The sequence below is a fragment of the Melospiza melodia genome, chromosome 1 (assembly GCF_035770615.1).
Source record: "Melospiza melodia melodia isolate bMelMel2 chromosome 1, bMelMel2.pri, whole genome shotgun sequence".
In the NCBI taxonomy this organism is placed as follows: Eukaryota; Metazoa; Chordata; class Aves; order Passeriformes; family Passerellidae; genus Melospiza; species Melospiza melodia.
In genome coordinates, this window is record NC_086194.1 from 42,217,307 (window position 1) to 42,229,496 (window position 12,190).

Below are 12,190 nucleotides of genomic sequence, written 5' to 3' on the forward strand. Positions count from 1 at the left end.
TCCCCAGCGCTGGGGATGCCTCGCACCGGCATCGCTGTCCCGCCCCGGGGGCAGCGGCGGGAGGGCTGGGCGGTCTCCGGGGAGGGCGGCCCCGCTCCGGACCCGCCTCCCCGGCCGGCCCCGGGCGCCGAGCACCCTCCTCCTCGTCCCCCTGGCCCAGGCGGGGGCTGCCCGCGGCGCCGGGGCCACACAAAGCGGCGAGCGGCGGTGCCTCCGCGCCGCCCGTCCGGCGACAGCCGCGCCGGCCATGGAGCCGCCCGTGCCGCCTCAGGAGCAGCCGCCGCGCCCGCGCTCGCACACGGTCACCACCACCAGCAGCTCCTTCACCGCCAACCTGTCGGCCAGCTCCAGCACCCTCGCCTACGACAGGGAGTTCCTGCGCACCGTGCCCGGGCTCCTCATGGTGACCGAGATTGTGAGTGCGCCGCGGGCGCGGAGGGGCGGGGGAGCCTCGGCCGGCGCTGGGGTGAGGAGGGGTCGGGGCGCCCCTCAGCGCATCCCCCCGTGCGGGGCCCTGCCCGCAGGTGAGCGCGGGGAAGGACGAGCCCACGGAAGCAAGAGCGGCTCTGCGGCGGAGGCACAAATGTCCCGCCTGGAAATTGGAAAAGGAGCGCAGGGCACACGCGGTCTGCTCAGCCTCCCGTGGTATCTGCGGTATCATCACGTCCCGTAGCGGAAAGACGAGTTTTGGCAGACAGGGAGCTGAGCTTTGGAGACTTTTCTGTAACCACATTGGTTGTATATGCTTTGCACTTGATAGCACACGAATAGGCATGATGTGAGAGTTTATTGAACAATTTATCTTTGTTTCCTAGGTCAAAAAAACCCCAATTTCCTTACGTTCTTACTGCTTAGGTACACCTGTGCAGAGTGGGAGATGAACTGATGCCTTTCGGGTTTGCTAGTGAATTTGTTTTTTGCAGGTAGTCCATAAGGTGTAAATGAACATACAGAGAGCCAGGCAGTGCTAAATTCGGTCACTTGCCTTAGTGAATTTCTTTTTGGAAGGTCGTCCATAAGGTGTAAATGAGCATACAGAGAGCCAGGCAGTGCTAAATTCGGTCACTTGCCTTAATGGTAGGCGCTGAACTGCACAACGCCGGGATCCCTCTGCAGGCCCGTGTGCCCTCAGTGCGCTGAGCAACAGATACTCAGCATCTCCTCATAAAAATGATCTGTTTCATTCCACTCATCTACACTATTAAAAATTAAGAGTCTTAAAGAGCTGGCTGCCCCAACTAACTTTTTGAGTTTCCTATGTGAAGTTTTTGTTGTACTAAAGCTTCAAAGATTAACTTATCAGATCACATTCGTTTTCACGGCTTGAAAACGTGCTTCACCAGAGCAGTGGAATGGCTGTTGGTTTTGCCGACTTCAAAGTTAAAATAACCAGGCGAAGCTTCAGGCTGATGTGTGATGTGGGACCTCTGGCAGGAGCAGTGCCATTGGAGACAGGATGCACACTGAGATGCCAGATTGCTGTGCAGGCCACTGGTGATGGGGCTGTGAGGTCAGAGCCTGCTCCCAGCAGGTGCCCTGTGTGCCAGTGTCCTTGGGAATTCTGTCGATCTCCAGCAGATAGGTGATTGTCGGCTTGTTTTGGCTGTTAAATACAGGAGATGCTTCACTGTCAAAGCTGTGGTAGATCTGTGAATAGACAAGTCTTGGAAATAATAGCTGCTTTCTTTTCCACTCTTTTTCAGTTAGTAATTACCACGGAGTTATGTACCTTTCTAGTACTTTATCTGAAGAGTGATCCCACTGTAGATTGTTACAGAGGTGCCCAAGGCTTTTCCAGAGCCCTGCTGGAATGTCATATATTCATCCTGGCTGTGAATATTGGATCAGCTGCACTCACATTGAGCTACATGGCCACAGGGCATGGACAGGCTCCTGCTTACTCTTTGTTGGAAGTGTGCCTTCTGCTTTGTGTTGACAGGTGGTGTCGTGCAGCTTACCTTTCTAAACAGTGCTGATGCTTTTCAGGGGGATTTTGTTTCCTCTCAGCCATTCCTAGTTCCTGGGATAATTATAAAATGTGAAATGAGCAGTTCCTGGCCAACTCAAAGGAGCTAATAGAAGTCTCTAATGTAGATTAACTTTTACAGGTTTGCAATGGTGTATTTGAGAGAACAGAGTACAGTTCTGATATTAAGCTGAAAGGTGTAGGGCAGGTCCTACAGAAGTGGAGTACTGATAGATAGTGCCTTTAAGGAAATACTTCTAATTCCTAACTCCACTTTTTTTAAAGCAGCTAGACTAACTGTTCTTCTGTGAAATTAAACAAAAATATATAGTGAAGACCTTTATATGGAATTAGCTGAAAGAACCCCAGTTACTAAAATCAAATAATGAGTTTATATATGTGTGTGTGTATATATATGTGTATATATATTTTTATATATATATATATATTTGGCATTGGGTTTTGGTTAAACATTTTCCACCAGTTTGGTATGTTCTTTTTTATTCTGAGAGAGAATGTGCTTTAACAGAGCATGACTAGAGATCCCAAGATCTCTACTTCAAAACTTGCTGTGCATATTCAGCAGTATTGGAGTTGTGTACCCTAAATCATCCTGTTCTGATTGCTGTGCCTTGCCTGTACCAATTGGCCCTTCAGGATATTTCTGTTGCCCCAGCTTATAGCATAATCCTTCTGCTAAGGATTTGCAAACCTGCAAATGAGACCAGCATGTAATTCAGTCTCAGGAGTTTGCAGCCTGGTAGATCTTTTCCAGTCTAAGCTCTGAGCTCTAAAGAACAGCTGCTGTGATAGGAGCATCCCTTTGCTTCTGGTGCCCCTTCTCTGGGGCATCTGTGACACGGACAGGGAAGAGGACTGTTTTTAGTGATATCTGCTATCGGTGCAGCTTCTCATCTGCCAGATCCCATGTCCATGTTAAAGCTGAGCTAGGGGCATTAAACAATGGTGCTAAATGCTCTGAGAGTTTGCACTGTGGGGCTGCATAAATATTTGATTATTGCTGCTGTCAGTCAGCAATGTGCATGCAGCAAGAGGGGTGCAGTCTGTGTCTTCTGGCTCTGAAACTCTCTTCTCTGTGTAGGCAAAGGGCAAATCTGTATTATTCTTTGACCAAAGAGAATGGAAAAGCAGAAAGTTACCCCATAAATAAAACATTCCAGCCCCTTAAATGGAGGATCTTGATCAGGTTTTGCTCCCACGCCCCTGATTTGCGTACTGTGAAGATGAATTAACTGCTGTGTGGGTTTCCATGTGTGCTGGTAACCAGCCTACATCTGCACTGAGGCTGTGGTTTAATGGCACAGTAAATTCAGCTTAACAGTTCCTACTAAGAGATCCTTTGTAGTCATGCAAAGCACTGGTCTGCTATTAACTCGGTCTCCTGTTTCAAATTTGTTCAAAATGAGTTAGCTTTATAAAGACAGGTTTTATGATGGATCAGGTATTATCCATCCTTTATGTAGCTGCTTTAGAGCCTGTGTAAATGAGGGGTGAGGCTGACTGTGCCTATTCAGCAGTAATAGAGTTATGTACCCAAACCTGGTTAATCTTAATTCTGTAATGCCTCTTGGTCTAGCACTGCATACATCTAGCATGAATGAGCTCAGAAATGCAGCCTGAAGTGTAGGCTAAATTACCTGGTGCTGACAGATTTCCATTGCCTTTGATGTCTGCCTCCATGACCAGAGCAGGTGCAAGGTTTCCTGCCACTCACTTGGAAAGAACTGGGGTCAGTTCATTTCAGTGGAAAAAACAAAATGGAAATTGACACCGGGTTTCTGAGAGGCCTTTGGAAACTGGCATAAAACACAACTTTGGTGTGTGGAAGGCTGTCCAAAGCACTTATATATAGAAGTAGTGGTGTTTGCTGGGCAGGGCAGGGGGTTCTGACTCTGGAAACTTGCATTTACTGGCCTTAGTTGGCCATTGACTCTGCAGGTTAGTTTATCTGCATCTCTCTAACTTCTCAGAATGTCTCATCCATTCATGGAATATGTGTACTAATCTTTGTAAAGAGCACTGAGATCCATTGGTGAAAAGTAGTACAGAAGATGTAAGTGGTGTTACACCAAGTCTGTAAATGAGAAAATGAGATGTCAATTGCCTGGGTTGACACTGAAGTAAAAATACATCATGTAAAGTAATTGATACTGATTCCTACAGTGTAGCACCCCCAGTCCCCCTGGAGGATTTACAGTTTCAAAATGAGCAAGTATAGCAATTTCTAGAGATATCTTTTGAGTGTTTCTTTTCTGTGAAATGATGGCCCAGAAAAGCTACATTTATCTTCCTGGGACTTTTATGGCCAAGAAAAATGATGGCAAGTGATACCTTCTCAGAGCTTTAAATCAGCTTCTCAAGTCAAGCATTGTGGATCACTTTGGGGAGGTGGAGAGTTTTGTGGTTGCTATGGATGTAGTTATAAAAATATTTACTTTCTAGCAGGATGACATTGATCTCTTCGGATTGTTGCTTCACACCAGTGTGTTGTTAGATGGAGTCTCTTGTAAAATTTGCACTACTGATTTTAAGGCTTGTCATGGCTATTTGACCTTGACAAAAACAAATACTTATATAGCTTGGAAAGGTTTAGAAGGTTGATACTTTGCTGCTGCTGCACGAGATCTTGTGATGGTGTAAGTTTTAGTTAATTGTACTTACAGTTGCATTTCTTTGTGCTGTTCTGTGCACATTATTCTTTGAAATGCCCAGAATAAAATAGATACTTGAAATATAAGCCTGATAGGAATTCATTTACTTTATTAGCACCACATAAAATTTGAGTTCAAATTTATGTTTCTGGACAATAAAAATAAGTCTGATCACTGGTTCATTATTCTTCTTCAAATGTTAGACCTTTGAAGGTTTAATTAATAAAGGAAATACTGTTGACTTTGTTTATTCTAGTAGACTGGTGACCCTCAGAATACTAAATAGATATTGAAAGTTAGGTCAGATCTAAGATATTGAGGGTGCCAAAACCAGAACAACTGGAAATGCGCAAGTGTTTGTTCAACAGACTTTTCACCTTTGTCTTTTTCCTGAGAGATGCATCAAACTCATCTGCCGATACTCAAGTGTTAAATTAACTCAGCAATAAAGTCATACAAATGTTAAGAAAAACAGAAGTAATACAGAGGGGATGATCTACTGTGACAAAGTTAAAATACAAAAAAGCTACTTAAAGCTCTCCTTGCATTTAGATTTTCTTTTAGTCTTACAGCCTCTCTGGCTGCAGTTCAAAGTTTTATGTATATTTACCATCCTCCTCCTGCCCTCCCATTTCTTGGAAAAGCTCAGAAGAAGCATGGAGGGAGTTCCAAAGAGCATCTTTGCTCACCTGAGTGGCAGCAAGACTTTCTCTCCTTTCAGGAACAGTAGTGATTTTTTCTTTTTTCTTATAAGGTGATTTTTACTCCGATCATAGCATGTCTGCTTGCAAGTAGTTGACAACACTGAGCTACCTCCTGACATGTTGAACAAGTGCTCTGCCTGGAGGAGATGTACACAAGCACCATCTTACTATTATCCACTTTGAATTACTGAATGGAAAAAAAACAAATCCTGTAGTGACTAGTCAGTCACTTCATCCAGCAGCTTCATGCTCCTATGCACGAATAAGAAAACACACAATATAAACTCTCAGCTCTCTCCTTTGGTCTTGATCAGACAAAACTCTTGCTGAAGTCAGGTTTCAGCTCTGCCTTTCTTAGGTGCTGTTGTTCCACTGCTAACCCTTAGCTGTCTTTAGTGTACTGAATACACACATCTATATGGTTTCCATCTTCCTTTAGGATCATATAGTTATTTAAAGTTCTGTTTCCTGTAAGGTCTTTGGTTTCCTGGACAAGATCAGGGTGTTTCCTTGGGAAGAGAGAACTGTTTGGGGGACACAAGGAAACAGAACCCTTTGAACGTGCTCCAAGTGATGATAGAAACAGTGTTAGGGCTAAAATGGTAGGAGGGTGAAAATGCCTCTTAAAGTGAATGAAGATATTTTACCAAAGGTCAAAAATGCAAAATATTCTCAATACGTCAGAGTTAAGGTACAACACGTATGAAATGTCTTTATCTCTTCATGAGAAGAATGCTTTCAAGTCATACTTAAACATCTACTTTGTTATTGGGTGGGTAGTGAATATAATACAAATCCTCCTCCTCCCCCCCCCCCCCCAAAACTGTAGAAATTATTTTTCTTTTGTGCCTGCAAAAATTCTTATGTGCACAAACTTAATTTTAAATGAATAAATAAATAAATAAATAGATCTTTTGGGGCTTCAGTGGCCTGCGTCTGCATGACAGTGAAATGTGCAGTCCTCCCATTATTCCTAATGGACTAGGCAGAGCTTCCCAGTTGCTTGGCTTTAGCATGATGCTGTGGCTGGGTGTGAGTGCTGTGTGAGGGTAAGTGCTGAGGGGACCATCATGGTCTGAGGACAAAGGTCAATGATGTAGTTGTAAAGAGACTGTGACTGCATTCCTGAAAATTGCCTTTTCCCAGATATGCACAGGAGTCCCAAATCCCTGGGTAATCATGCTATGGGAAGACAGTGATAATGCCAGATACCTGATGATGATGGAGACACCTGATGGTGCATTTTGTCCTAATCCTGGACTTGTCTGTTCTCTTTTCTTTGTGGTTGTTCATTTGTTGTTCAGTTCAGATTGTTGGGATTTTTTTTCTCCCATTGTGTTATTTTTTTTTCTTTCTACACTGCCATTCCTGCTTTTTGTTTGGAATTATTTATTATACACTGTTAAGCCTGCAGATTAGAGGATCATGAAGTGGTGTATGCCTATCTAAAACCCTCTGTATTCCATGCAGTATATGATGAAGAGGTGTATTTGTTGGCAGCAGAGTAAGAAGGTGAGCAGGAAAAGGACACAGAAAGAAGTTGCCTTTGGGTCACACTGGATTCTTGCAAAATCATTAATGACCCCCAGGTTTCTGAGTCCATTAACAAAAAATGCTGCTTCTAGAGCAAAAGCAGATGCCTTTCACTCCCTGCCCTTTGGATGGGAGTACTCCTGTGTACCTGGGGAGCCCACTGATGTCTGCTCTGTTCTGTGCTCTGAACCTCCTGTGTAGTACCAACAGGCAGGGTTGGAGCAGAGGTGCCTGAAAGAGTCTTCTTAAAAAGAAGAATCTCAAAACTGCAGAAAAACTCTCTTGGGGGGCTCTGAACCCTTCAGTATGGAAAGTGTGGAGGGAATGATGATGTTTTGTTCTTGTTTGTTGATTGCCTTCTCATTCAACCTACTGTTTTTTCCTGATCTCTTCTGGCAATAACAGTGCCATATATTTAGTTTATAATGGTCACGCAGACAAATATGCATATATGTGTGTACACATACATTTATATATCTATAAATAGGTCTTAACTTCTTAATATATATCTATTAATAGGTCTTAAATTTTACTTTGGATAAACTACATATTGTATTGTGTGATATTTCTGCACTTTTTCCCCTTTGAATTCCAGAAAAACAGCAATAAGTGTCCTTGCAGAGAGGACCTAGCTCTTTTTTTTTTTTTTTTAGTGTCAAACAGCAAATAGCTTTTAGCATCCATCAGGCCTTTGGCAAGGTAGTTCTGTTCCTGTGGCCTGAGCCAGTTCCCCGTGGAAGCTGCTGGTACTAATTCACCTGCCTCTGAAAGGACCAGATCAGGCATAAGGCTCTTGAAACTCCAGTGGAGGAGGGACTGAGTAAGGAAAGAATCAAGTCACTGCTTTCAGTGGCACCTGGGACTGGTCCAAGGAAAGTTTGGTGTCATGCTTATGTTAATGAACTTGAAGAGGCTGAGCTCCTGGTTCTACAGACATTAACATGGTATCCAGGCTTTGCCAGACCTCTTCACTGCACAGGCTTGGATCAGTCCTGGGCGTGACTGCATTTTTGCCAAGCTAGAGAACAATATTGAGTGTTTACACTGACCATTTTTGCAAGCTATGGGTGTGCAGATGACACTGATGCAAGCACAGGTTTGCTGAGAGAAAAATCTTCAGACCAAAGCAAAACCAGTTTCAACAAATTGGTATTGTTAGAGGTATGCAGCCTGTGCAGTTTGTTCTGGGCAGCCACAATGTTTCTGGTCTGATTTAAGATGTGCTAAAATCAGATTTTGTAGAACTGAGACAAAGTAAGTAGGTGTGGTAATAATCAGTAAGGTGTCAGTCTCTGGATATATCATAATCTAGTTATGAAGAATAAGTACATTGAAAACATCCCAAGCAGGACCCTGGAAAGAGGCCATGTGGGAAAAGCAGCCTCTCTGATCATACTCTGGTAATCACTTCTGGTCTTTGACTGGTAGCCTAATGTGCACAGCTTGAAAGGAAATCTGTCAAGAACCTCTGCTTTATAGCAGAAAATAAGAACAGTTTGTATCATCAGCTTTAAATGTGGCTGCTGTGTCCAGGCCTGAATTTAAATAAATTCAAGGTGGCACTGTCTTTGCACGGATCCATTTATTTAGCCTCGAAGTTGTGCAGCTGCTAACAGGCTCCCTTTTTAAAAAATCTTTCTGGGCTTTTTTATTTTTTCTTTTTTTTCCCCTGTCTGTCCCTTTAATATATATTTTAGCATAGGTTCTCTGCATTCAAAAATAATGGTATTCCAAAGGCTTCAGCTCATATGGCAGGTAATAGCTGAATGGGGCAGCATGGTTTTGAGACAACTGTTGGTGAAACTTAAAAACTGAGACAGCGTTGCAGGCAGGAATTCAGTGCTGAGGGACAGTGGAAGAGATAAAAAAAAAAGTCCTCTACCAAGAGGAAAACAATGTGCCTTTAAAATGACACTTCAGCTGATAGCATCAGCCTTGGTTGTGCCCAGCCAGAGACAGCCACTGCAGGGCAGACTGACAAGGATCAGGCGAGAAGGTGAGTCCGTGGTGATTGCCTGTTACTACTGCTGTAGGATGGAAAGCATAAACAAATGCACAATTGTCCTTTACAGGATCTGGATGCAACTATGATACATGCTGGCGAGAGTGGTGCTATAATTCAGTCCTTAGTGGGGAAAAAAGATCAAAAAATGACAGCGTTTGTGCTGATTTGGTTGTAGCTTAATTTGTAAACAGTGATGTACCTTGCTATCAGGGACCTCATGTGCTGTTTCAAAGAGCTTCCATGTGTATAAGCACTTAATAATTACAATCAAAAACATTATTATGTTATTAAGGTCCTGGAAATTAAGCACCAAAATTAGTTTCACCCTGGCAGTGTTGGTTTCGTATTGAATTGTGTGCAGGTACTGGAATCCAGTCAAAACCTGCTTGATTATGGTTTTTTTATCAAGAAACTTCTGTCATGGTCATTGCACAGAAGAGCTTTTCTAGGCGTGACTGGGATATTGTGCACACAGCATTGGAGGAAGTCAAGTTGTGAGTAAGGAAAGGGATTATTCAAAGGGAGAGGATGGTCTCCTGGCTAATTGCTTCCTTGGAAAATTTGATTTTTATCTTCTCCTTGAACCACAATGTTCCTATGGGATGCTAGACAAGGCAAGTAAGCCCTACATTTCATTGTGTTCACTCTACTCCTTGTTTTCTGAATCCCCAGCTTTGGGTCTGAGTTGCAGAAAAGCCAGTTAATTCTCAGATGTGTCTGAAAGTCAGTAGCAGCTCTGTGTTCTGAAGATGCAAAATGCACTGCCATAATAAATGCTGTGGGAAAAGAATTTTCCAGAAATTTGGCAAGAATTGGCTTTTGACCCTAATTTTAGTGCACTGTCTAAAATTGGGATAGCATACTACTCTATCTCAGAGATGTGTTTAATAATTTATTGATGGACTTGTGGGGCAATACAGATAACACAGTGTTTTTCAAGAGCCCAAATGCAAAGCTGAGTTGCAGTTCTGCAGGCCATGCAAGTAAACAGGCAGAAAGCAAAATAAGGGGAGGCATTAGTTCTGAAGGAGGTTTTCCCTTCTGTTGCTGCATGCAGGTGGTTGTGGGGAGAAGGGGAAAGTATGTGGTCAGAAAATTATAGGCTATAGCATAATGTGTGCTTAACCAAGGATAGAATTAGGATGTGTGAAGAACTCGTTTCTGGAAGTGTTGCATACTTAGCCCCAGGTATTTCAACATGTTTGTCCCTCTCTCTCGTCCACCCCTCTGCCTCTGTCCCAAGTCCTAATTTCCCATCTCTCTTCCGTGATGGGTTTGGTTCGGTTTGGTTTTGTCTCCCTGCCTCATTTCTTCAAGCCCTCTTGTCCAGCAGCTCTGGGCAACTTGCCAAAGGTCTGCTTTGCATGATTTTCCTCTGCTCTTCTTCAGGCTTGACAGAGAAAATCAATGTAGAAAATGCAGCTCCTACACTAAAAATTTGGCAAAATGTTGTTTTAGGAGAGGAGGTGTTGGGCAACTGAAAGAACAGGCTCTGCTCGATATGAGACATCCATCTTTAATGCTTTCATAAAGCTGTGGGTGGACAAAGCCATGAAAAATACCATAGTATTTTAGAACAGTATTAAAAGTAGTGATACAGTGATTTAGGAGGTTGTTGGTGAATATTGTGACATGTTTAGTTCTTCTATTCAGCTAGAATGCAACTTTTTCTAAAACAAAAGGCATAAAACAGGCTGTATAGAGCTGGATTTTTTGAGACCAACTACAGTCTTGTGGTGATCTCAGTGAATCTCTTCAATATAAGAGATTCAGGCAGCATGGAAAAGCAAGATCCCTGCTGAAATTTCTGATTGATGCTTCAAGGCCTCTCTATGTGCATAAGCCATGTTCATTGGACTGTGCAATACAGTCATAACAGTTACTGACAACAGTCATTGCCAGTTGGCCTCCAAGCTGAAAATATTTTCCCTTCCCCATGCTGTTACTAAGATATAGCACAGTACAAATCAATACATTAATTAGGGTTCTTTTTATTTCTCCTAATGCATGGGAAGGAGTTGGGATGCCAAATAAAATTCATACTTGACAGAAAGACAGTTGTCATTGGGAAACTACTTATATTTAATTTTGGAAAACCACAATTCTTATTTTACTCTTTTGAGTACATTCTTATATTGCTGGGACTTAACTTTAAAAGGCAGTGTGCAAGAGGAAAATAATGACCTACTTGAAGAGATGGCTCCTCTTGTGATGTGTTTTCTGTTTGAAACATGAGCATCCATGCAAAGATGTATAAACTAATCTTAAACATACAACACAGGCCTGTGGAACTGTAATTTAATGATGGAACTTGCCATGAGTGAAACAGTGAAAAACAGCTTATATGTTACTAGGTACCATTTCATTGTTCCATTTGGCATATTGAAAGGATTTTCTGTTTAACTTCTCAGAAAAAATGGTAGGAATTTTACCCAGGAGAATGAGGTTTCCAAGCAGTTTTTTTTCAAACTTGGGATTTCTTCCTAGACTTTGGCAATCATGAAACGTGACCAGACGCTTGTACAAAGAACTTGACATTCTCTTTATGCAGTAACAGACAACTATCTAGCAAATGTTTGCCTGAAGTAAGCAAGTCAAGATAATGTGTTAGAGGTGAGATGGGGTCTCTTGTAAAGTGTTTTACCAGCTGAAGTTAAAGTTAAACTGAGTACACAGCAATAAATGAAAAGGAATTCTCTAAGGTTGGTTACATCTAATTTTCACTCTCCTTATTAAGCTGTACAGTATAATGCTAGTCTTGGAGGGGAAAAAAAAGAAAAAACACAAACCAAAAGAAAAGTCCCCCTCCCACCCAAAAAAAAAAACCCAACCCACCCTATACTATGTCTGAAGTAATTTTCATTCTAAAAACTTAGCTTAATTTCAACATGCCTCTTCAATTTAGGTTTCAGTTTAAAAAAATGGCAGAGAAGGGAACTTAAAAAGAACACTTAATTTTGACTTGTGTTGGTTGGTGTTTCTGTAGATTACATGTTGCATGAACAATGTTCACGAGCAAGATGACGACCCTGAGAACTGGTGCAAATACAGTCTGGGTGAGTTGATGGGAACAAAATCAGATTAAGATCTAATGTACACAAACAATGTTGTTATGAAGAGAAGGTTTTAATGAATCAGTTCTTGATGCTCTTAAAACCTGTTGTGAATGAAGAGCGACTGAGGGAGCTGGGGTTGTTCAGCCTGGAGAAAAGGAGACTAAGGGGTGACCTCATCACTCTCTACAACTTCCTGAAGGGTGGCTGTAGTGAGCTGGTGGTCGGCCTCTTTCTCCGGGCAACAACGGATAGAA

The 12,190-nt window shown here is 42.6% G+C and overlaps 1 protein-coding gene across 1 annotated transcript in view; it reads left to right on the forward strand.

Moving 5' to 3' along the window:
- The first annotated feature begins 247 nt into the window (after window positions 1-247).
- Window positions 248-12,190, forward strand: part of CMTM8 (CKLF like MARVEL transmembrane domain containing 8) — a 35,242-nt gene continuing 23,299 nt past the window's right edge. The window contains exon 1 of the mRNA XM_063155211.1: window positions 248-415. Coding sequence (XP_063011281.1) covers window positions 248-415 — 168 coding nt within the window. The remainder of the gene's footprint in view (window positions 416-12,190) is intronic.